Source organism: Tarenaya hassleriana, unplaced genomic scaffold (genome assembly GCF_000463585.1).
Source record: "Tarenaya hassleriana unplaced genomic scaffold, ASM46358v1 Cleome34, whole genome shotgun sequence".
In the NCBI taxonomy this organism is placed as follows: domain Eukaryota; kingdom Viridiplantae; phylum Streptophyta; class Magnoliopsida; order Brassicales; family Cleomaceae; genus Tarenaya; species Tarenaya hassleriana.
Genome location: NW_010966542.1, coordinates 1,087,651 through 1,111,225, shown reverse-complemented (window position 1 = coordinate 1,111,225; position 23,575 = coordinate 1,087,651). Strand labels below are relative to the sequence as shown.

At 40.0% G+C, this 23,575-nt stretch overlaps 5 protein-coding genes across 6 annotated transcripts; 3 read left to right on the top strand and 2 right to left on the bottom strand.

Moving 5' to 3' along the window:
• Window positions 1-1,313: 1,313 nt before the first annotated feature.
• LOC104821825 lies at window positions 1,314-2,898 on the bottom strand. The gene is made up of 4 exons (XM_010552827.2): window positions 2,676-2,898; window positions 2,464-2,546; window positions 1,824-1,879; window positions 1,314-1,678 (listed from the first exon to the last, which is right to left on the bottom strand). The coding sequence occupies exons 1-4, from the start codon at window positions 2,845-2,847 to the stop codon at window positions 1,600-1,602; spliced, it is 390 nt and encodes a 129-aa protein (XP_010551129.1). The 5' UTR covers window positions 2,848-2,898; the 3' UTR covers window positions 1,314-1,599.
• A 497-nt stretch (window positions 2,899-3,395) lies between these two features.
• LOC104821824 (glutamate decarboxylase 5) lies at window positions 3,396-5,482 on the top strand. Its single transcript, XM_010552826.2, has 6 exons — window positions 3,396-3,497; window positions 3,590-3,794; window positions 3,936-4,136; window positions 4,230-4,698; window positions 4,780-4,832; window positions 4,930-5,482. The coding sequence occupies exons 1-6, from the start codon at window positions 3,412-3,414 to the stop codon at window positions 5,410-5,412; spliced, it is 1,497 nt and encodes a 498-aa protein (XP_010551128.1). The 5' UTR covers window positions 3,396-3,411; the 3' UTR covers window positions 5,413-5,482.
• Window positions 5,483-6,455: 973 nt separating this feature from the next.
• On the top strand, window positions 6,456-11,785 carry LOC104821822 (protein NRDE2 homolog). 2 transcript variants are annotated; one of them, XM_010552824.2, is made up of 9 exons: window positions 6,456-6,970; window positions 7,077-7,845; window positions 8,084-8,699; window positions 8,903-9,432; window positions 9,511-9,621; window positions 9,987-10,344; window positions 10,507-10,732; window positions 10,989-11,213; window positions 11,318-11,785. In XM_010552824.2, exons 1-9 carry the CDS (start codon window positions 6,501-6,503, stop codon window positions 11,457-11,459), a joined length of 3,447 nt encoding a protein of 1,148 aa, XP_010551126.1. In that variant the 5' UTR covers window positions 6,456-6,500; the 3' UTR covers window positions 11,460-11,785. The 2 variants fall into 2 exon arrangements, with proteins under 2 accessions (XP_010551126.1, XP_010551127.1); XM_010552825.2 differs by having other exon boundaries at window positions 6,457-6,970; window positions 10,992-11,213.
• Window positions 11,786-11,823: 38 nt separating this feature from the next.
• Window positions 11,824-14,349, bottom strand: LOC104821821 (NAC domain-containing protein 86). The gene is made up of 2 exons (XM_010552823.2): window positions 13,868-14,349; window positions 11,824-12,325 (listed from the first exon to the last, which is right to left on the bottom strand). The coding sequence occupies exons 1-2, from the start codon at window positions 14,306-14,308 to the stop codon at window positions 12,059-12,061; spliced, it is 708 nt and encodes a 235-aa protein (XP_010551125.1). The 5' UTR covers window positions 14,309-14,349; the 3' UTR covers window positions 11,824-12,058.
• A 3,445-nt stretch (window positions 14,350-17,794) lies between these two features.
• LOC104821820 (NAD-dependent malic enzyme 1, mitochondrial) lies at window positions 17,795-23,216 on the top strand. The gene is made up of 19 exons (XM_010552822.2): window positions 17,795-18,069; window positions 18,186-18,282; window positions 18,371-18,489; window positions 18,594-18,761; window positions 18,885-19,013; window positions 19,112-19,172; window positions 19,591-19,694; window positions 19,778-19,861; window positions 20,163-20,269; window positions 20,522-20,633; window positions 20,842-20,955; window positions 21,129-21,194; window positions 21,455-21,527; window positions 21,619-21,705; window positions 21,858-21,912; window positions 22,015-22,086; window positions 22,532-22,594; window positions 22,667-22,781; window positions 22,962-23,216. Exons 1-19 carry the CDS (start codon window positions 17,902-17,904, stop codon window positions 23,034-23,036), a joined length of 1,869 nt encoding a protein of 622 aa, XP_010551124.1. The 5' UTR covers window positions 17,795-17,901; the 3' UTR covers window positions 23,037-23,216.
• The last annotated feature ends 359 nt before the right edge of the window (window positions 23,217-23,575 follow it).

The window sequence follows — 23,575 nt, the reverse complement described above, 5'->3', positions numbered from 1 at the left end:
AGCCTTTTCCACCTCTTCTTCTTTTTTGACTTGTTTTGTTTTTTGTTTTTTTCTTGGTTGTTCTTGTTCTTCTTCATCGTCTTCTATCAAAATTATATCCACTTCTTTGTTTTTTTTTTCTGCATTTCAGTCTAATATACAATCGGCGGATGAAGTCTTTCTTTGATTTTTGTTCGATGGAGAACTCATTTTTGTTTGATTTATGATAATCAAAAAGTTGAGAAATGAGAATAGAAAGAATTGTTGAGAAAGACGAAATAAAGATGAAGAGAAGAGAGATAAGCTTTTGAATTTTGTTTTAAAAATAATTAAATTCATGGGAAAGTGGAGAACATGGGAAAAATAACTGTCTTTACTTCTCCTTGTACCACGTGTCATTTTTAATAAGGTCATTTATGTCTTTTGCTCGTTTTAGTTTTTTTTTTGAAATTCTAGGGTTTTGAAGGGTATGTCATGAAGTTTTTGTAACAAAGTAAGAGTACTTTTGCTATTTTGCCCTCTCAAGTTTTTTTTTTGTTTTAAGGTAATTTAAGGTTCTTATTTTTTGTTTTCTCGTTAGTGTAGCAAGAGAGAAGAATAAGATCTTTCTCACCAAAATTTTCAAAAATGCACAAACAAAAGAAATAAAGAAAGTGTCGTAGAGAAATCTCAATGATGAAGAATCTCCATGATGAAGATGAACTTATTAGAATATAACCTAAGATAGTTCAACCGGTGAAACGGGTACGCAAAGCGCTTGTCTCGCCCCGAATTCGAATTCCAAATTAGGGAAGGAGATTGAATATAGCTTGCTTCCGATTTCGGGATTAGTTTGAATCTCGGCTTTACCAAAAAAAAACTTGTTAGAATATGTATTTGGTTAAATGCTAGGTTTGGTTTATTTTGGTTAGGATTTGTTAGTTAAAGGATTCTTCTTCTCGCCCATTGTATTTAAGAACAGTCCGACATAATGCGGCCACATCTCAAAGAATGCCTCTACCTCTGCGGCATGAAACAAAACCTCCACAGCTCAAAGAATGCCTCTGCGGCATGAAACAAAACCTCCAGTCCACAGCATGAAACAAAGCTTCCACGGCTCAAATAAAATCTCGACCATCAAGATCGGAGAATTATAATCGGAATGGATATCGATCGGAGACGCAAAAAATGAACATAGTGAGGCCGGAAACCCGATTACAAGTTTGGTGATTTTTCCGCAACATGAATTATGTCATAGATTCATAGATACACGGATAATACTAAAATTACATACACATATCCTTATTATTTTAATATATTTACAATAATAAATAAACTTATTTTGGTATATAATATTAATAAAGTACATTTTAAAATCAACGAAATTTCAAAAACATTTTCAGGTTCAGATATTGCTGGGCCACGGATACATGGACCGTGGATACTTAGATCTCACGAAACCAAGACCATGAGACCGAGGCCGGTTACCCCAAACAACTGGAAACGTTAAATTATGTCGCATAGAGAAACAAACAACTTCAAAACCGTCTTGTGCAATTGTTCTTGTTTCATAGTCTAAGTGTTTTTTTGGATAATAGTATCTTTAAATAGAAGGAGGCACAATCAGCTTCAATAGGGAGACTACTCCTCCTTGTATCTCTTCTCCGCTTCCTCCAAGCTCTCGAGGTCCTTGTAGTACTTGCAGACGCGGTAGATGCACCTGTGTCCATCATCGGTTTAAATACATATATGTTATGTGTGGCTAACAAAGTGAGATCAAATCTAATCAGGAAACCAACAAACTTGAATACTCATGTATATCTTTATCGATATTCCTACATGTCTCTAATATATATACTATATACCAGTAGAGAAGAATTGCGATAGCACACAGAACCACGTTCCTTTGAGCCTTGTAGATCTGTCAAACAAGAAAAACACACCCTCAAATGGCGGCTGGGGTATCATAGGAATAAAAGAAACATGAGGTCTGTGTTATGGCTATGTCCAAAGAAATTCCTAAGACCACACACATTCAGACAAAAGTTCCAGTATGGTGAGTTAGGGCAAAGCAGAGTCGTCCAAGAGAGGACAAGGTTAAATTGGTACAGCCCCATTGAGTAAATCAGCTACTGAAAAGATTCACAATGCCATAAACCAATCTAAAGGAAGAATTCCTTGCAGATTCTTCAAAAACAAAACCCCTCTTTTCTCTTGTCCGATCCAAATTTATCAACAGAAAGATTCAAGTCCAATCTTAGTGGGCTGAATATGCGCATCAATCAACATCTTACAGCCAAATATGCAGATTGATTGATTTGAAAGCCAGCTGTTTGTTCCTAACGGTTTTAATCTTCGAAGATGATGATGACGATAATAGAACTGAGCTACGGAACCTCCAAAAGCTCAAATCTCATCTTCACATGGTTTCAGATATCAACTGTAGAATCCCGGACGAGGGAACTATCATCAATTCCACATAGAACTATTGGTCGTGATACTTACGGATTTCTCGTAGTGATCCCGCTCCGAAGCAGTGCAGACCTCAGATGTGCACATCAATCTGTGTTCGTTCTTCCAGTAAATATCTGGAAGGAAACCACATCCCAATAGAAATCAGAAAACATACAGTTCGAATCCGAACAAGAAAGAGCGAAAATCAAACGACCTAAGTGGAAGAGTAACAAAAGAAGAAAGAGAGAGAGAAAGAGGTGAACCCAGGAGCTGGAATCCAGCGAAGGGGACGATGGAGACAGCAGGCTGAAGGATGAGAGAGATAAGAGAAACTATGCGCTTCTTGATGAGATTCGGAGACGGCAAGGTCAAGATGACTGCGACGGCGGCCTCCGCCGCGACGACGTACGACAGAATCAACCACTGCAGCGCCATTTTCCTCTTCTTCTTCGTTCTGGATCTTGATTGATGTTTTTTGTTCGACACTCCAACAACAACAAAAAAAGTAGCCACGTTTTTTACGCGGCTGATATTCATGGGCCCAACTAAACAAACTTTGGATTTTCAGGCCCAATTGTATGATACGGCGGCCCAAATCTCTACATTCATTGCTTGCATCGCAAGTCATAACCCACAAGAAGCTGGACTTTGTGGATCCTGTCTTTTGTCTATTTGACCATGATTCTTATGTTCTAGCAGGTCAAAGGTCTTGGGTATGCCATTAAAATTTCTGAGATGATTGAATATTGGATGGTCCGAAATATATCAGAGAATTTCGTGTTCTTGATTTTTTTTATGGGAAAAAAATCAAATGGTTAGTACCAAAGGCCAATTCAAATGGAGAGAGAGAGAGAGAGAGACAAGGAGGAAAAGGAGGAGTCAGTTATGTGGCTGTCTTAAAATAGTTGACAAGAGCTTCCCTCTCTCTTTCTTTATAATGGTTGAAATGACAAACATCCCTTTTCCTCTCTTGTTCCATTCTCAGGCCAGCTCAAAGCCATGGTTCTCTCCACCAAAGTACCCGACTCCGAAGAACATCTCCACTCCACTTTCGCTTCCAGATATGTCTGTGCTGCTGTTCCCAGGTCTCTCTCTCTCTCTCTCTATATATATATATATGGATGTGATGTTTATGTGTGTCTCTATATATACATGGATGTAATGTTTGTGGAAACAGATTCAAGATGCCTGAAAAGTCGATGCCGAAAGACGCAGCCTATCAGGTGATCAACGACGAGCTGATGCTTGATGGGAATCCGAGGCTGAACCTGGCATCCTTTGTTACGACTTGGATGGAACCTGAATGTGACAAACTCATCATGGATTCCGTCAATAAGAACTATGTCGACATGGATGAATACCCTGTCACCACCGAGCTCCAGGTTCTTCTCTTCTCTCTTTTCCCCACTCTCCTTATGCCCTTCCAATGCTTATATATATATATATGTATCATCAAGAACGCCTCCCAAAAATATAATCTTTCTTCTTCTTCTTTTTTTTTAATCTCTAATTCGATTCCACAGAATCGGTGCGTAAACATGATTGCTAATCTGTTCCATGCTCCCGTTGGGGAAGACGAGTGTGCTGTCGGTTGCGGGACCGTTGGATCATCGGAAGCAATAATGCTTGCGGGTTTAGCTTTCAAAAGGAAATGGCAACAGAGGAGAAGAGCTCAAGGTTTACCTACTGACAAGCCTAACATCGTAACTGGAGCCAACGTTCAGGTCTAAGAACATCATTTGTCACTGTCCAACCGTTGTTTTGTTTTATTCTGGGTCTCAATCTTGCATATACATATATGCAACGTATCATGCCAGGTATGCTGGGAGAAATTTGCGAGGTACTTCGAGGTAGAGCTGAAGGAGGTGAACCTGAGTGAAGGGTATTATGTGATGGACCCTGTGAAAGCTGTAGAGATGGTGGATGAGAATACAATCTGTGTTGCAGCCATTCTAGGATCCACTCTGACCGGGGAGTTCGAGGATGTGAAGCAGCTGAACGATCTCCTCGTTCAGAAGAACGAGGAGACTGGATGGGACACCCCTATTCACGTCGATGCCGCGAGCGGGGGGTTCATCGCACCGTTCGTGTATCCAGAATTAGAATGGGACTTTAGGCTGCCATGGGTGAAGAGCATCAATGTCAGCGGCCATAAGTATGGGCTTGTCTATGCAGGTGTTGGTTGGATAGTGTGGAGGACAAAGGATGATCTACCAGATGACCTCGTCTTTCGTATCAACTATCTGGGGGCTGATCAGCCTACCTTCACTCTAAACTTCTCCAAAGGTCAGCCAATAACCAATCACCCTTTCACCGATCATCACGTATCTCCTTGCGGTAATAGCGAAACTCTTGAATCTTTTGCAGGATCAAGCCAGATTGTTGCTCAGTACTACCAGTTCATCCGGCTAGGCTTTGAGGTTGTCTCTCGTTTCCTTCATACCCTCTTCTTCGTTTATCCGGGAAAAGCAAGAAGCTTATTATCTATGTATATTGGAACAAATGAATGATGGAAAGGGGTACAAGAACATAATGGAGAACTGTTTGGACAACGCGAGGAGGCTGAGGGAAGGGATAGAGGAGACGGGTAGGTTCAAGATTCTGTCGAAGGAGATGGGAGTGCCATTGGTAGCGTTTTCACTGAAAGACAGCAGCAAGCACACCGTGTTTGAGATAGCGGAGAGTCTGAGGAGGTTCGGGTGGATAATACCGGCTTACACCATGCCTGCAGACGCTCAGCACATCGCCGTGCTCCGGGTGGTGATAAGGGAGGACTTCAGCCGCAGCCTGGCCGAGAGGCTCATCTGTCACATCAGGCAGGTCCTCAAGGAGATTGACGCACTTCCCAGCCGCATTGCCCATCTTGCCGCTGCTGCTGCCGCCGTCGCTGTTGGTGATGAGGAGGAGGAGGTTAAGAACCCTTCTTCTAAGCTGTCCTTGGAGGATATTACCAAGTATTGGCGACGCCTTGTCAACCACAAGCGAAATGGTGTATGTTAGCTCTCTCTCTCTCTCTGTAGTAATAAGGTTCTCATGGAGAACTTTGCGTCTCTCCCTCTCCATTCTTAACCAAACACATATACTTACATGTAATGTATCATGTTACGTACCTTTTTTTTTTTTTGTTTTTGGTGTGAATCATGTTACGTACTTCTCCATTATGTTTTTATCAACAGATATTATTTTCTTTTCTTTTTTACATGAAATGTTCCAGCTTCCTTCCTGATATTCCTGATTTAGATTTTATATCATAATAGAAGTTTATACCATAAAATACATAGTATTTTTGAGTAAAAATAGTTTCAAATTGACTAATATCCTATCCTATCTGATGAGTATGTGCATGCATGCAGGGAGTGGGAATCCAAATCATCATTATTATTATTATTATTATTATTATTATTTTGATACATTCGGAATCTACGCTATAACCTTCGGGTCGGACACAGTAACCGCATACCTTAACGTACCAAATCATTATTGAAACAACTCAATGGCAAATTAAAATATAAAGGTCCAATGGGTAGAGTTTTTAGAATCTAAAAAAGTTTAACAATTAAGATTCTATAAATTTAGTTTTTCTAAAAATTCGGAAAATTAATTGAGTACAAAAATTAACTAAAACAATTTTTTTTTGAATTTATAAATATTATAAAAACTAAAAATTAAAATCCCAAAACTAAAAACTCAAAATAAAAATTATCAACGATAATATCCATAATTATAATTACAACGGATGGCAAACATCCATTTACAATTTCCAAAATTTTCGTCACACAATGCGCGTGTATTTATTGAAAATTTTAAGTAATATTTAGATTGAAAAATCAATTTTAAAACAGTGTAATTATAAAATTTTTCGCCGCATAAACAACAACTATTTATCTTAAAAATAAAATTAAGAGATGCAAAATCAAATCACGGTTGGGCTCAAAAGGAGCCCAATAAAAGTATACAATAACAAAAGGCCTAAACATTATTATGGCTTTGAGCCCAAAATACAATTAAGCTCCGGTCCATGAGCCAGTGCTGGTGTACGTACGACACATCTGCGGCCCTCCACGAAATCGATTTGGTTCCAATTCCTGATGGCGACGAAACCAGACGGCGACGGCGAAGGCGGAGGCGGCGGACACAGTAGTGGTCTGTTCCCTCTATTCTCTAGTCCGGCGAACTCCATCTCTGCCACTTCGGGCGCTCCCCAATGGCTTTCCAACACTAGCTTCACTGTGGATCCCGCCATCATCAACGCCATCGTTCCCGAGGATGCGCACGCGGATACCGCTGATGAAACTGAAGATGGCGATTCTGATGGCAAGAATGATGAAGCTAAGAAACCTAGGTCTTACGATTTGGTTGGAGTCGAAAGAGAAGATTATGGATCCTCCGGGGAGTCCGACGGCGACGAAGAAGTTGGGAAGCGGCGGAAGAAGAAGAAGAAGCGGAAGAGGAAATCCTCCGTTAAGGATTCCGAGGAATACTATCCGAAACCTGCCAAAGATTATTACATGGACACTCGTCCTGATCATGATAATCTCGTTTATGGTTCCATTTATAGGTTCACTGCTTTCTCTATCTCCTCCTATAAATCCAGGATGACCCTCTGTGTTTATGCGTTTTAGAGTGTAGGATATTGACAACCTGTTCCTGTTTTTATGATGCAGGATGGATATTCCTCGTTATAAACGTTTCAATCCTGACAAAAGTCTTGGATCATGTTCTCAGATGTTTTATTTGCGGTTCCCAAAAAGTTCTATGCTTGATAGAGATAACGATGTTGATGCATTGGACGTGAGAGCAAAGTCTAATGGTCGATACTGGTCTGCAAAATATGCAGCTCTCGAAGGCAATAAGAATTTCAAGCGTGCCCGTTTTTCTTCTCCTCGAGAGACAGCTGATGCTTCTCTTGATTATTTCATTCCTTTGGAGGATACTGAAACGCCTCAGGAAAGTGGTGATGGCGATGCTTTATCAAAGAGCTCAGTTATAGAAGCGTCGTGGGAGGACGAAGTTCTGAATAAAACCCGCGAGTTCAACAGATTGACGAGGGAACATCCCCATGATGAGAAGGCGTGGCTTGCATTTGCTGAGTTCCAAGACAAAGTTTCAAATATGCAACCGCAGAAAGGAGTTCGCTTGCAGACTTTGGAGAAGAAGATTAGCATACTTGAGAAGGCATTTCAACTGAACCCAGATAGCGAAGATCTGTTGATTGCCCTTCTCAAGGCGTATCGAAGCAGAGACAATGCAGATGTTTTAGTTGGTAAATGGGAAAAGGCACTGATGCAGCATTCGACTAGCTACAAATTGTGGAGGGAGTTTCTACGTGTTCTGCAGGGAGAGTTCTCCAGATTCAAAGTTTCAGAAGTGAGGAAGATGTATTCCCATGCCTTCCGGGCTCTTTCTCATGCTTCCAGCAAGCGACATAGGCAGGTTCTCGTTTTAGTATGGTGCTAAGTTTTGAAAAGTTCATTGCAACACATGTGCTTTCCTTTTTAAGTTCCGATGCATCTATCTCTTTGCAGCTTGTTCCATGCACTTATCTGTTTTATTTCTGATACTTTGTTATCCTTTGTTCTGTACCACTAGCCTTAGTCACTGGGCATTATCCGTAATATGTTGCTTAGGAGCTGGAAATTTTCAGCCTGATGCTGTTTTTTGGGTTATGCAGGTTGACATAACTTCTGAACCGTTGGATCAAGCTGTCATCCAGCAGGAACTCGTTCTAGTTGATATGTTAGTTAGCCTCTGCAGGTTTGAATGGCAGGCTGGTTATCAGGAGTTAGCCACTGCGTTATTTCAGGCCGAAATAGAATTTAGCATCTTTTCTCCATCTTTGTTGCTAAGTGAACAGAGTAAACAAAGACTGTTTGAGCATTACTGGAGTAGTAATTGTGCTAGAGTTGGGGAAGAAGGAGCTCTCGGTTGGTCTTTGTGGTTGGAAAAGGAGGAGGAAAATAGGCAGAGGATCTTGAGAGAGGAATCCTCTGATAATGATGATGCAGGTGGTTGGACAGGTTGGACAGAACCGTTATCAGCTCAAAAAGGAGGTGTTATCTCACCAGTTAATGCAGGAGAGAGTGATGTGCCTCCAGAAGGTCTGGAGGAGGAAGTGGAACATGAGAATAGCAAACTTGAAGATGATACTGAAGCTATGCTAAAGCTTCTAGGGATTGATGTTAAAGCTGGGGACACTGATGAGGTTAAAGATACTTCAACTTGGGTTAAATGGTTTGAGGAAGAGGTTTCTCGGGATCACAATCAATGGATGCCCGTCCGGAAAGCTGGTATCTATCTATATCATTATCTTAGTATCTTTCCTCAGTCCATATCTCCTTTTTGTGCACCTCTGAGTGGTGGATCAACTTTTTCCTTTTCGATTCTGAGCTAGATCTGTGCCTCAATAGATATGTTTGATGGATTTGGATTGCAAATTTATCTTCAGTCCTATATGTCATACATGTGTTAACTTTGCATCATCCTTTAACAGGTGAAACCTCCAACATTGATGAAACAATTGATGGAGAAATTGACGACCAAATATCAAGCATTGTCCTGTATGAAGATATTAGTGAATATCTATTTTCGTTAAGTTCAGCGGAGGCCCGCTTATCTCTGTTATACCAGTTTATTGATTTCTTTGGTGGGCATATGTCCCCATGGACTTCCAGCAACAGTGTGTGGTGGACTGAGAAAATGAACAGTATGGAAACCTTGGTAGGTTCCGCGCTAGAGAATTTGAAAAGGGCTCATGAGGATTTAATGAAATCAGAAAATGGGCATGACTTCAGTCTGGTTTTCCTTTTAAGTGGGACCGGTGACATCTCTATGAGGACCAAGATGATGAAGTTTCTTCGCAATGCAATCTTGCTTTGTTTGACCGTCTTTCCACGAAATTACATTCTCGAAGAAGCTGTGCTTGTTGCAGAAGAACTCTTTGTAACAAATATGAGAACATGTGAGGTGTCAACTACCCCATGTCAAGCTCTGGCAAAGCGCCTCCTGAAAAGTGATCGGCAGGTGATTTGCGTTTCGATTTGTTTCCTTCTGCTCTACCCCACTATTGATTTTTATCTTAACTGACCGTTTCCTTGACAGGATTTTCTGCTCTGTGGAGTCTATGCACGGAGAGAAGTTGTTTCTGGCAATATGAATCACGCAAGACGGGTGTTTGATATGGCACTGTCTTCTATTAGTGGGCTCACTGTGGTTAGATTCTATTATTCTTTCTGAGTTAGTCATTGATGATTGCATTGTATATTATGGGAAGTCTACATGCTTCCTGATTGCATTCCAGTACACCTACTAAGTTGTGCTTTGGTTGATTGTGATTGCACACAAACTTTATAGTAAGGTTCATTAAAGTGCACAGTCTATGTTCTGGCTGACGATTTAGGAAGTGCCCCCATACTTGATTTCTGACTATAGGATACTTCATTTGGTTCGTGTTTCTTTTACGTTCTTTCTTTTTTTCCTTGAAAGATATCTAGTGGGAATCTGATTTGTTGGGTTGTTTGCATACTATTCAATATTTAAAAAATGCTTTACTAAGTTGATTTTATGTATGTATGCAGGAGATGCAGTCTAAGGCTCCTCTGCTGTATCTATGGTATGCCGAATCTGAAGTGGCTAATAGTAGCGGCAAAATTCAGGAAAAAGAATCATCATCTCGTGCCATCCACATCTTGTGCTGCGTGGGAAGTGATCGGACGTATAGTCCTTATAATTGCCAACCATCAAGCGTGCAACTCCTGAGAGCGCGCCAAGGGTTCAAAGAGAAGCTTAAGAAGATACAATCAACATGGGCTCATGGTATCATAGACGATCAGTCAGCTGCCACTGTTTGTTCAGCAGCATTGTTTGAAGAGATGACCAATGGCTTTTCTGGGGCTGTTGAGATCCTTGACGAAGCATTTAGTGCTGTTCTTCCAGGTTGTTTGAATTCCTTAATTATTTGAGTTTTTTCAATAAATTTTAAACTAATATCCATGATCGTTTCCAGGATCAATGAATTACTTGATATCAAGATCTCTTAGTTAAGTATCACCTGGTTTTGTTTCCCATCATAAAGTTTGGGTCCTTGTGGTTTTACAGGTAGAAAAAGCCAAAGTCACCACCTTGAACTTTTGATCAGTTACTACGTGAGAATGGTTCACCGATATCAAGACCATTTAAGCTTTTCGAAACTGTTGACACCCATTTCGGAGGGGCTACAACTATATCCTCTCAATCCGGAGCTTTATCGAGCCTTGGTGGAGATCTGCCATCATCGTATGACATCCCACAAACTGAGGATGATGTTTGATGACTACTCGCGCAAGTAAGCTCCGATTCCCTAAACCCTCTAACCCGTTTCTCAGCTATAATCTGTCACCACCAGTCACTTTATCTGGTGCAAACTCGAAGATGGTGTTAAAATTATGCATGAATAGCTCTTAGTTTCATTGAAAATAATGTTGATATTCTATTCCATAAGAATCTATTTGGAGGCTTAACCAACTAGTTAGGGCATTGTGATCTTCTTTATCTACGTGGGATACTCTAAATGCTTAAGCTAGTGTCACATGTGTGTTAAGTAGGAAACCATCTTTGGTTGTTTGGCTATTTGCGCTGTCGTATGAGATGAATGGAGGAGGCTCCCGCCACAGAATTCGTGGATTGTTCGAGAGGGCATTGTCACAAGATGCACTAAGTAACTCGGTACTTCTGTGGCGTTGCTACATTGCGTACGAGATCGAGATTGGACGTGATCCATCTGCGGCTAGACGAGTTTATTTCCGAGCTATAAACGCGTGCCCATGGTAAGAAAAGAGGACCGATCTAGCCTTGTCTGCTCCAGCTCCAGATTCTTTAGAAAGGGTTCATATCCTAACGCAAGAGGGGGGCTGTGTTGAAATTTGGGCAGGTCGAAAAAGCTATGGCTTGAAGGATTCGCAAGGCTGAAGTCAGTTCTGACAGCAAAGGAGATGTCAGATATCCAAGAGGTGATGCGGGACAAGGAGTTGAACATAAGGACAGATATCTACGAGATTCTGTTGCAGACATGAGAATGCTTCTCAGTGTAAATAATGTTGTTTTTAAAGATTTAGACAGATGGGACAACATTTAGAAGCAAGCAGAAACTGAGAGAATCTGACAGTTGGTAAGGCAAAAGGGCATCTCCCAGTCCCTGCTCGCAAGTCTGGTATCCAGAATCTGTCATTTACAAATCATCAAATCCTCTTTTTTTTCTTTTTTTTTTTAACTTTTCCTTACTCGTGCCTAATGGGACCCATCCAGCCAAAAAAAAAAAGACAATATGGTATTTTGTCAAATTAGGTGAACAGTTAGACACTTGAGTTGAATTGTATGTTCTGCAAAATCCCAATTTCCATTCATTTTGCACTGCTTTACATTACACCCACGTGACAATAAAGAAAAATCCAAGGCCCCGTCCAATCAGCCGAAGGGTCAAAAGAAAGGAGAGAGAAAATGTTCGACGACACAGAAGAACACATGTTGCCGTATGTATAATATAACCATAATTAGCAAATGCCCATAAGACGAAATGTCTTATTCTGTCAAGAAAATACCATAAAAATAGCATATATCTAGTGACGTTATTTAGCTGTTTTTTGCCCACCAACCTCAAATTATAAAGTTAAAATTAATACACACCTTGGCCATGGCCATGGCCGTGGTCGGAACCCATGACGGCGGCTGAAGCGTTGGAGTCCCATGCGTCGTCAGTGATAAATTGCATCCAGGAGTCATCTTTGTCGTCGTCTTCGGGACAAGCTGAGGACATTGTCTCGTATTCGTTGTTGGAATTCTCCATTAACGTGAAGCTGCTGCATTCCCCTCTTTGCTGTTGATCTTCCACCTCCGAGCATATTCCGTTCTTCTTGAATACTCGACACAGCGCATACGAATCCTGCATCCACATCTCTTCTTCAATCCCAATCCATGTTTCCCTTGCGTATATTGTGTGTGCGTGCGTGTATATAACGTACACACCACAAATTAGATAGACATAAGTTTTTCTTCAGTACCATATGATCCTTTGAACACTATATAAGGGCACTAAAATAAATAACCTTTTATAATGATATAACCTTTCATATAAAGTAGAAAATAAGGCATGATGGATAATAAGTTTAAGTTCTATCGCATGCAATAAACGATGAAAGAAAATAAAATAGTAAATATCTGGTGTTTGTACGACAGTCCACAAAATCACACCATTCATTCACGTCAGCAATCGTTGCGTTGTTTTATAATCAGTAAGCCACAGCAACGTGGCATGATTTTACGTGTCTTCGTTCTGTATGATTAATCGTTCTAATTTCACAATGCGAAGTAATGAAATTTATATATATATATATAGAAAAAGTTAATTAGGGAAAAGCAAGAAAGAAAAAGAAAGGGATGTCAATGTTGTCATTATATGGGAAGTTTGTGATTTGGCTTCTGTTATCTTGTTGCAGTAAAGCCAAAGCGAAGGCTTAACTTTGTCAGCTTACAAGGAACGAATATGTCAGCTCATTACATATATTCATGATATCCACACACATATATATATATACATATATATATTTACAAACAACAAATAAATACCTATATAAAAAATAAAGTGACGACTAAATCTAAAGCATGCATTCCATATTATATATATATATATGAATATTAAAACACACACAAAAAATATAGATTTTTTTTTTATAAAAAAAGTCTGAAAGCATGCACTTCATCGCTTATGATTCTTTCTACGTACGCAAGCCATGCACTTCCACGGTTTGCCCTTATATATTAAAAAAAAAAGAGAGCGGAAAACATACTAAATTCCGAACGTGATTTTACGGGGACCCATGTATAATATATCTATGTATATATATATATATATATATATATATATATATTGAGAAAACCAACAAACACCGTTTCTTTAAAATTAGGAATCAATATACGCATCTGTATATTGTATATATCCCATTAACAATCATCGTATGTAGAGTACTCCTTGATTGTTCTATACTGAGATTTTGGCCTTCTTCGACGGAAGATGGACTTTGTTTGTTTTTGCATGTGGACTTTTCAAATGTGTTTTCCAACAATATTATAGTGAAATCTTAACACGAGGTTAAAAAAAAAAAGATGGCGTGAATATGTTTTTGGAAGTTACGAATTGATTCATGGCGGTAAAATACAACGTGTTGTCTGAACAAATTAATACAAACTGCAAAACTATATAAATATATATGAAACCCTAATCTGTGCTTGGAAGATTCCTCCACTTATGCATAACCTATATATCCAATGAACTGTGTAACGTATGGAGAGTGTAGTTTATGTGTAGTTAAACGGTGCATTTTACATTAATTTCATAAAGAAAGTGGTTTGTGTAGGTGTATATATACGACGATTATATGCAGAGAGAGAGAGAGAGAGAGAGAGAGAGAGAGAGAGAGAGAGGTACCTGGAGGGGGGAGGAGTCGAGATCGTCCTTGTCGTCGAGGCGGTACTCGTGCATGACCCAATCGGTACGGATGCCCTGAGGAGCCCTCCCTCTGTAATAAACGAGCGTCTTCTTCATCCCGATGGCTCGGTTCTGACTCTGGCTCGTAACCCTCCGGTCTTTCCCCGTAGATTTCCAATACCCTCCTCGCGTGGCCCGGTTCGTCCTGAACCCGTTGGGATACTTACGGTCGCGGGGGCCGAAGAAGTACCATTCGGGGTCCCGGCTGGGCAAGAAAGACTTGTCGGCCAGCTCCCATGGCTCGCATTTGTAAAGATCAACCTCCGGAATGATGTCGAGCTCTATCTCCTCCCCGTTTATCTTCCTCTTCAGATAATAGTTCACCAGCTCCTCGTCCGTCGGGTGGAACCTGAACCCCGGAGGCAGCCCTACCGGAGCCATTTCGCTCAGACCAGCTTGATATTTTTTTGGGTTTGATTATGCTTATCGTGTGTATCAGATAGGTCATATATATATATATGCTTCGTTTGTATGCATACATAAACAAGATGGAAACCCCTTCCACACAAACACACATGGCCCCACTTTTCTCTCTTTTCTTTTCCACATCTTTCGCTTTTTTTCTTTACTGAGATTCTTGACAAACGTTACTCACAAGTCCCTCTTTTCAATTGGCTTCAATATTCACCAATTATATATATATATATATATAGAAGTTTTTTTGTCGTCAAAACATTTACTTTTATTTTATTTTATATTATTATTAACCCAACATAGATATATATATATATATATATAATCGTGCAAAAACACCAACACGTGTTTTGAAAATATTCAAACCCTAGCGTCTATCATGTGACAAACCATCGACCTATTGTTTGACGAATGAATCTACAGTAGAGAACAAACAAAAGGAAAAATAAGTTTGTTATTTAAAGTAGTAGTTACCATATAATTTTTTTTTTTTTTTACGATGGGAAACCTCTGTCCTACCACCTTTCGGGTCGGACACCGGACACCGCAACGCCTCTCAGCCCATAGACCGGACGAGAACGGCATCAGGACAGCATCGCGGACCTGAAAAAACTCACCGCCCTATGCAGTAGCCGGCAAACTACGCAGAACAGGTAAACCAGCTTCGTAAAGATGACCGGCTCAAGGGGAGTACCATATCTGGAATTCGAACCCACACATTACATTTTGTGAGTTCTATAAACTATTTTAGATTCTCATATGTAAAATAAACGCCGTAATTATGTCGTCGGACACATATACAATATACAAAATGATTATGAAACAAAGATAAACAAATGAAGAATAATTATGTCATTCTAGTGTATAATATATACTGATTATAATTTAATTAACCATCATATATATCAAATATACATGAATAGGGTCTTTTTATATTATCATATGTACTCAACAAATATTGTTTTATATATCCTTTCGTCCAAAAATTTTGGATACGATTCGAGATATAGACGTGGGTTACAGCCACAACATGCCATGAAATGAAAGTTCTATATATTATATGCTCAAAGGCTAAATTATAAAAGAAATGTAAAATGTAAGAATGCAATATATAAAGTGACACACAAGTTTTAACCAGGTTTGGCCATGCCTACGTTTATCGGATCAAAACATCATGAATTTCTATATTCATTTGTACGAGTTGAAGGCACGGTTCCTTACCCAATTGCACGAACCGAATAATACGATACCGTTTCTAAACTGAACCGAACCGAATTTTTAAAAACCCAAAAATTCGAAATTTTTTAAAAAAAATTCTAAAATTTTCTTAATAAAAACCGGAACCAAAACTGAACCGAACCGAATCAAATATGATATAATAACCGGTAGGTACATATTTTTGTATAACCGAAAAAACCGAACCGAATCATTTCCGATCTGAATCCGAACCGTATACGTACTGAACATAATCTTGACTCAACCTGCATTAAAATAAATCTCTAAATGACACGTGTTTCTTCTGATCCAAATAAAGGTGCATGCAACAACGGGTTAAACCCGAGTTAGATCTCTTGAAGAGTTTTCACGTATCTTATTCACGTTCACTCTCTCAAATCAGATTCTACACTCAACTCGCACGCCCATATACACTTAAGATCCCTTCAAACGAGCACTTTTCTTTATACAATGTTATCTCTTTTTAAACTATGCAAGTGTGTCTTCTTAGTTGTTGCAATCTACTAGGTAGAGATGTCAAAATGGGTCTGGTTATATGGGTCAACCCAACCCGACCCACTTATAAATCCAAATGGATTAGTCCATTTGGATAATTTTTTAAAATGGATTAAATGGGTTTTGACCCGTTATCCGATGATAAAGATCTCAATCCACTTATAAAATTCTCTAAGTAAAGATGATGTGATCACAATACACATGACCATCCCCATGATCATCTATCATACGTCATGCTAGTTTTAGTATATCATCAATCCCTCAATGATACACGACGAGGGAGTTTAGGATCGTTCATAACGAACCACGGATATCATTATTTATCAAGTATACGAAACAAATAACGAATTTAAACACTCATGCATTAAAACAATCATGACATGTCAATATGATAAAAGTATCAGTACTCATATCGTAGAACATCATAAAGCACCTAAACTAACAATACCCAATAATGTTGACCTTATTTCCTCCAAGCTCGGAATGACTGTAAGTGAATCCATATCGGGTAAGGGGCCTTGGAGGTTAAGTAACTTAGCTAGCCAGGATGAAGATGGGGCTTGAACTGAGGCATCTCGGGTGCCAATCAATCCTTAGGAAAAACTCCATTGCATGTGATTTAATAGCCTCAGAATCATCGAGCCTATTCCCTTGGTTGTCCATCAGGTAATGGATGTGGTTCCTTGATGTTTGAGATTTCGTTACCTTGTGGAAATAACTGGTATTTCTATCCCCATGTTGTAGCCAACGAATCCGAGATTTCTGCATGAAGAACAACTCCTTCGCTGATACCAACTCTAACAAGATTTTCCTCTGCTTTTTCTCTGCCTCTATAGCCGATTCTGGGGGGATAGGGCTCGTTGGAGCTTTTTCAACTTTTGATGTTCAGCCTTTACCTTTTGAGTGATATTGCTGAATCTATTTGCATTTAGCTGACGAAGAGGGGCCTTTATGAGTTTGAGTGCACGACAAAAGGCAGAATTGGTGTGATTCCGGAAATGTCGTAGCCTTCCAATGGGCAGTACCACCCGGCATGCTACGGCACATCCGGCGGCATTTAGGGCTCGCCTCTACATGGAGCCAGAGACATCCGACAGTGGTTCGATGGCGAGTGGACTAGCACCCGTGGTCCAAGTCTGGGTGCTGCCGTTAGGTCCCCTTCCCTCTCTCAAGGAGAACGTTAAGCGTGTCATGTTCTACTGCCAATGAAATGGCTGATTATGACTTTTTTTATTTATTTGTTACTTGAAAACAAAAAACTGTTGTAATAAATTGGAATTTCGGTCCACTTAATCGTCTGGTTTAGAGTCAGTTTCTAGTCACGTAATTACTTGTGTCCCTTTCGAACCCAAAACTTCAAGGTAATTTTGTCACATCTTAAATCAATCACTGGCCACCATTAGATCCTCTTTTTTATTACTTTTTTACTTTGGTTGTTGTAATTGTGAAAACATATAGAGAGTGTTAAAAAAAATTAGAGATTTCGATTCTGGTCTGTAAATATATATATTATATTAACAAATTTCGCTATAAAATTCGTTTTTTGGTGATTCATCGTCGCTGTTTTCCTACAAGTCTTGGAAACGAAATAGAATTCAGTGGTAAAAACCAAGCATTCGACACCGATGCTGTAAGTTACTAAGTTGTAGACCCTGTCTGGAAAGAATCTAGACGAAAGCCACGGTCTTATGACTAGAAAGGGGAAAAAAATAGTTTCAAATTAACCAAAAATAATTTTAAAAAGGTCCTCCTTCCCCTTTATTCGCAGTCTGCTTCTGCTTCTGATCATCATCGCTGTCCGATCCGATTCCTGTCGAAGGAATTCGGACATGGCGGTCGCTGGAGATAAGCTCCGGATATCGATGGCTCTCGCCAGATGCCTGAGACGGAGGATAATCGGCGAATCCCGCAGATGTTTCACTACGACGGAGGGCCACCGTCCCACCATCGTCCACAAGCGTAGCCTTGACATCCTCCACGATCCTTGGTTCAACAAGGTTCTTTTCCATCCCCCCCCCCCTTCCTCTGTTCCTGCTTCTCGGTCCAGATCTACTCCATAGGCTATATTTGTGTGTATACGTATCAAACTGTGTATCTACGGTGATCGATGTAGGGAACTGCCTTCTCAATGACTGAGAGGGACCGTCTTGACCTGAGGGGGCTCCTTCCTCCGAATGTCATGTCCCCTGAGCAGCAAATCGAGCGCTTCAGTAATTCCGTCTCTCTTAACTTTCAACTCCTTGAGAATCTTAGGGTTTATCACTGTTGTTTATCTTACCATTTGTCTCAACTCAACAGTGGCGGACCTCAAGAGGCTTGAGGAGCAAGCAAGGGATGGACCCTCTGACCCTAATGCTCTGGCTAAGTGGCGTATCCTTAACCGTTTGCATGACCGCAATGAGACCATGTACTACAAGGTCAACTCTCTTTTCCTTCACTGTCAAAACCATGGCGGAATGAGTTACACATTTTGTATATCAGAGGAAGGTGCTTTACACTGGTTTTGCAAATGTTGTGTTAGGTTTTGATTGCCAACATCGAGGAATACGCGCCTATAGTGTATACTCCCACGGTCGGTCTCGTCTGCCAAAACTATAGTGGTCTGTTTAGGAGGCCAAGGGGAATGTATTTCAGCGCTGAGGATCGTGGAGAAATGATGTCTATGGTTTACAACTGGCCAGCTGAACAGGTCTTCTAATTTTGTCAACCTCGGCTTTGTTTGTTTTGGTCCCTCTTGTGTATGCCATGGAAATGGTATCTCCTTTTAATGGCTGTTAAATTACTAACATATCATGTTACCGCTAAAATTCAGGTCGATATGATAGTTGTTACTGATGGAAGCAGAATTTTGGGTCTTGGGGATCTAGGGGTTCACGGAATTGGGATCGCTATAGGCAAGCTTGATCTATATGTTGCTGCAGCCGGAATAAATCCCCAGCGGGTAATTATATTTGCACCAATACCTTGTTTTCCTTTAGTCTTCTGCTCTTAACAGCTTTGTCAATGCTGTAGCGGTAACTTATTTATTGGTCACGCTAGGTACTCCCTGTCATGATTGACATTGGAACTAACAATGAAAAACTCCTCAAGGATCCCTTGTGTAAGATTCTCTTGCTCTCTCTGTTTCTTCTCTGAAGTTATAAATTGCTATGTGATTATCGCAGAGTAATTTTCTTGCTTCCTTGTTTACATATAAACTGATAACCGATGTTTAAGAATTGTATCTTCTTTTTTTAAAGAAGATTGCAACAGATGGAAATTTAACATTGGTGTATAGATATGTATGCACATAACACAAATAATGTTGATAGGGTGGTCAGGAGACGTTATGTTCTGCTGTCAATTTAGCTAATGAATTCTGGTTTGTCGTCGCTCAACCAATGTCATCAGCTTGTACCATATATTATTATCTATACTTGATGGTTTAGGGATTTTCATAGGGCAGAAAGCTCTACTAGGGTTTATTCTTTTATCTGGTCCTGCTATGGATAACTTCTTTGACATTCTTTTGTTGACAGACTTGGGGCTGCAACAACATCGTTTAGATGGTGATGACTATCTTTCAGTGATTGATGAATTCATGGAGGCTGTGTTTACTCGCTGGCCAAATGTTATTGTGCAGGTAAGACAAGCTTCGTATGTGACTCTACAGCTTGAACTTGATAAGCTTTTCTGGTTACACATCTTTAACATTGCAATATGTAGTTTGAGGATTTCCAGAGCAAATGGGCTTTCAAGTTACTGCAGCGTTATAGAAGCACCTACAGAATGTTTAATGATGATGTCCAGGTAATGAGTTTAGTCCCTTAAGTGTCAGGGTACTTTTCCTTGATTTACTGGAGGTGTGATTACTGTTTAGATATCATATTTTCCTGTCCTCAAGCTGCCATCCCATGTGTTTACTTTTATTTGTGTTTTCTAATCTATTAAATATGATCAGATGCCTTAAAATAGCAACCGGAAAGGGATTCAGAAATCTCTCCCAAGGATAACGCAGAAGGACTTTGAGTGCTGCTGATCTGTTGCATCTTACAGATATAAAACAATGATATTAATCTTATTGCTACTATTTCATCATTATCTTGCTTAGGGAACTGCTGGGGTTGCGATTGCTGGTCTTCTTGGAGCTGTAAGAGCACAGGGAAAACCAATGATTGACTTTCCGAAGATGAAGATTGTTGTTGCTGGCGCTGGAAGGTTATTAATCCATCTCTGTGTTGTCTGTCCAATATCATGGGTGTTGGTTTTGTTGATCCATGCTTTGAGAATCTTCGGATTACATGTTTTTAATTGTATGTTTGAGTATTGACATGCCATTTTGTAGTTCTTATCATTCACTAGAAGTACCAGATAGTTGCCTCCTTGGATTGGATAGAACGCCTTATATGTTAGCCAAGAATAGGTGCTCCAGGATTCTTAATTCCTTTTATGTTCTTTGTATTTTTGCAGTGCAGGAATAGGTGTTTTAAATGCCGCGAGGAAGACGATGGCTAGGATGTTGGGGAATACCGAAACTGCTTTTGATAGTGCACGAAGTCAGTTTTGGGTTGTTGATGCACAGGTATGTTTGTATCGAGCAATTGAACATGACTTTTCAGCAAAGGGATCTCATGAAAGATTTTCCCTGGTTAAGTCGGGAGTCAAAATCAATCTTGCATTTTAGTTGTTTCGTTACCCATTGCTTTATGCCTTTTCTTATTCTGTGGTCTGGTACAAAACTTTTGAAGAGCAGAAGCGGGTAACTTTTCCGATCTGATGCATGATATCAGGGTCTTATTACTGAAGGACGAGCCAGTATTGATCCGGAGGCACTGCCATTTGCTAGAAAGGTTAAAGAAATTGAGCGTCAGGGACTAAAGGAAGGTGCAAGTCTTGTTGAAGTGGTTCGTGATATTCTTCCCTTCATCAATATGTCTGTCATACATGCTAAAACAAACTGCGGTAGTCAGTTCTGATATAATGAATTAATGTTGGAGTTACAAAAGGACCTCACTTTCACGTCAAAAACTCCTGCACAATGCCGAGACAAGAAACTAAATAATTTGTTTTTGGCCAGGTACGGCAAGTGAAGCCTGATGTGCTTCTCGGGTTATCTGCAGTTGGAGGATTATTCTCAAAGGAGGTAAGGAGGGACAGACCATAGTTGCATAAAAAATATTCAGTGATATGCTACAGAATCGGTAATGGAACTTCCAAGAGTTTATTTTGATCAGCAACAAATGCAGTGTAATCATCATATGAGCACCTTTATACTGCTGGCTGGGTGAGCGACATCAATTAGAAAACACAGATTGAGAAGGCTTTGGCGCTGCTAGCTTGAATAATTCTGACATATTGGACTTCATGTTTCAGAAGCCGTTACTGATGTGCTATATATATCAGGTTTTGGAAGCAATGAAAGGTTCAACATCGACAAGACCTGCTATTTTTGCAATGTCCAACCCCACAAAAAATGGTGAGTTGCCTTGCATAGAGAATCGGTATGCAGGAGTTTGTGATTCTTTTGCTACCTTTGATGTAACACTTGTCCACACTTGGCATTGCAGCTGAATGCACTCCACAAGAGGCCTTCTCTGTTTTAGGCGACAATATCATCTTTGCGAGCGGAAGCCCTTTTAAGAACGTAGATTTCGGTATGTACAATGCCTGCTATATCAAACGTTACGCACATTTGTGAGATGTACCTGCATCTTGGAATTAGTCTCATGTGGACTGGCCTAGATCTTTGGAATATCCTTTGTGATTCTGAGATCTTTCATCTTTACCTACGGCTTTATTGCGGCAGGGAATGGACACGTGGGGCATTGCAACCAAGGGAACAATATGTACCTCTTTCCTGGGTTAGTTCAGATTATTTAGCTTAGCTTTACAAAGAATGACATACGTCCTCTACTGGATTCATTAGTCATCATCGAGAGAGGTTTTTGACTTTTGTTCTGCAGTATTGGACTTGGCACTCTCCTATCTGGTTCTCCAATCGTATCTGACGGGATGCTTCAGGCTGCAGCTGAGTGGTAAGTTCCTTTCTCTATCCTTTTGGGAAAGTGTTATATCCTTCTAGTTAATGTTTCAGACATAGTTTAAGGTACATGGCCAAAAGCCTGTGTTATTAGGATGTTTTATTTTCCTAGTGCGTAGTCGTCATTTGTCAATTGCTGAGTCCATGACTAGCAGCGCTCGTCCTTGGAAGCTAGTTTTTAATGGGATTCAGTTTGATAGGTCTAAACCGTGGCTGACTAGTCTCTCGTGCTTGACCAATGTGAGAACATAGCATACTACCTCGTTAGCCTTAATGCTCGAAGCCAACAAACAAATACTACTATACCAAGATCAATCATGGTAAAACCAATGGATGAAAACTCATGCATAATTTCTGAGGAGAAGAGAACTCGAAAGGGGATGTATAAACGACCATCGAGTAATCCTAAATCGTGAATCCGTGCGAGTTAATATTTGCAGCCTAGCGGGATACATGAGTGAAGAGGAGGTGCTGAAAGGGATAATATATCCTCCGATATCGAGGTATGATGAGCGATGAGGTAATAAGAAAGGTTGGTCTGGTCGGTCGGTGATGGTGAATGGTGGTGTGTGCAGGATAAGGGACATAACAAAAAGAATAGCTGCTGCGGTCGTGAAAGAAGCAATAGAGGAGGACCTTGCCGGCGGCTACAGGGAAATGGACGCTCGTGAGCTTCTCAGGCTTAACCATGTAAGCTCTCTCCCTCTCTCTCTCTCTTGTTTTACTTTATGTCCAAAAAGAACCAGCAAAGAAAAAAAACACTCTTTTGGGTATTTGTATTTGGTTATATAAAGCAATTAAAATGATGATGATGATGATGATGATGATGATGATGATGGTGATGATGATGGTGATGATGATGATGTGCAGGAGGAGATCCTCGAGTACGTGGAAAACAACATGTGGAGTCCCGAGTACCCGACTTTGGTCTACAAAGATGACTAGGAATGGGTGGTGCTGCTTTTTTTACTTTTTCACATTTTTATTGCCAAGGATGAAAATAACTCTATTCCTCTCACTTTGTAAAATTTGGTCCCAACCTCCACCTCTCCTTCTGCATTTCCTCATAAATATCATATAGTTCACGTAAACAAATTTATTTGATAGAAGTTTCTCTATATGCTATGTTTTTTCTTAATTCTTTGATAATTTTTCTTAATATATGTAAATATATTCTAACATTTCAAGTTCACAAAAATTCTTCTTGCCCGCCTGCCTGATATCTTCATACACAACGATGCCAGCCAATTGACTCTTTGTTTTTTTTTTTTTTTTTTTTTAAAGGAAATAAGCATCATGTCTCATTTGTCCACATCATTTTGATCATTCATGTTACGGATTCAGTTTGATTCGATTTCAGAATATTTTTTTTAACAAAACTAATTATTTTTCAAGTCCTGAAATTGGGCCTCGCATTGCAAAACTCTTGAATCCAAAAAAGGCCCATAGGCCCGTGAACTATACACGACGCAATTATTGAATAT

What these genes read in the sequence shown, in the direction of transcription:
- LOC104821825 (XM_010552827.2), bottom strand. Translation starts at nt 2,847, where the DNA reads ATGGCGCTGCAGTGGTTGATTCTGTCGTACGTCGTCGCGGCGGAGGCC. An exon ending in CGCTGGATTCCAGCTCCTGG is followed by an intron (nt 2,547 to 2,675) that starts GTTCACCTCTTT and finishes GTTTCCTTCCAG; the next exon opens with ATATTTACTGGAAGAACGAA. An exon ending in ATCGCAATTCTTCTCTACTG is followed by an intron (nt 1,679 to 1,823) that starts GTATATAGTATA and finishes TGATGGACACAG; the next exon opens with GTGCATCTACCGCGTCTGCA.
- LOC104821824 (XM_010552826.2), top strand. Translation starts at nt 3,412, where the DNA reads ATGGTTCTCTCCACCAAAGTACCCGACTCCGAAGAACATCTCCACTCC. An exon ending in CTGTCACCACCGAGCTCCAG is followed by an intron (nt 3,795 to 3,935) that starts GTTCTTCTCTTC and finishes TCGATTCCACAG; the next exon opens with AATCGGTGCGTAAACATGAT. An exon ending in TAACTGGAGCCAACGTTCAG is followed by an intron (nt 4,137 to 4,229) that starts GTCTAAGAACAT and finishes GTATCATGCCAG; the next exon opens with GTATGCTGGGAGAAATTTGC.
- LOC104821822 (XM_010552824.2), top strand. Translation starts at nt 6,501, where the DNA reads ATGGCGACGAAACCAGACGGCGACGGCGAAGGCGGAGGCGGCGGACAC. An exon ending in GATGCCCGTCCGGAAAGCTG is followed by an intron (nt 8,700 to 8,902) that starts GTATCTATCTAT and finishes ATCCTTTAACAG; the next exon opens with GTGAAACCTCCAACATTGAT. An exon ending in TCCTGAAAAGTGATCGGCAG is followed by an intron (nt 9,433 to 9,510) that starts GTGATTTGCGTT and finishes TTTCCTTGACAG; the next exon opens with GATTTTCTGCTCTGTGGAGT.
- LOC104821821 (XM_010552823.2), bottom strand. Translation starts at nt 14,308, where the DNA reads ATGGCTCCGGTAGGGCTGCCTCCGGGGTTCAGGTTCCACCCGACGGAC. An exon ending in TCGACTCCTCCCCCCTCCAG is followed by an intron (nt 12,326 to 13,867) that starts GTACCTCTCTCT and finishes ATGTGGATGCAG; the next exon opens with GATTCGTATGCGCTGTGTCG.
- LOC104821820 (XM_010552822.2), top strand. Translation starts at nt 17,902, where the DNA reads ATGGCGGTCGCTGGAGATAAGCTCCGGATATCGATGGCTCTCGCCAGA. An exon ending in GTTGTTGCTGGCGCTGGAAG is followed by an intron (nt 20,270 to 20,521) that starts GTTATTAATCCA and finishes GTATTTTTGCAG; the next exon opens with TGCAGGAATAGGTGTTTTAA. An exon ending in TTTGGGTTGTTGATGCACAG is followed by an intron (nt 20,634 to 20,841) that starts GTATGTTTGTAT and finishes GCATGATATCAG; the next exon opens with GGTCTTATTACTGAAGGACG.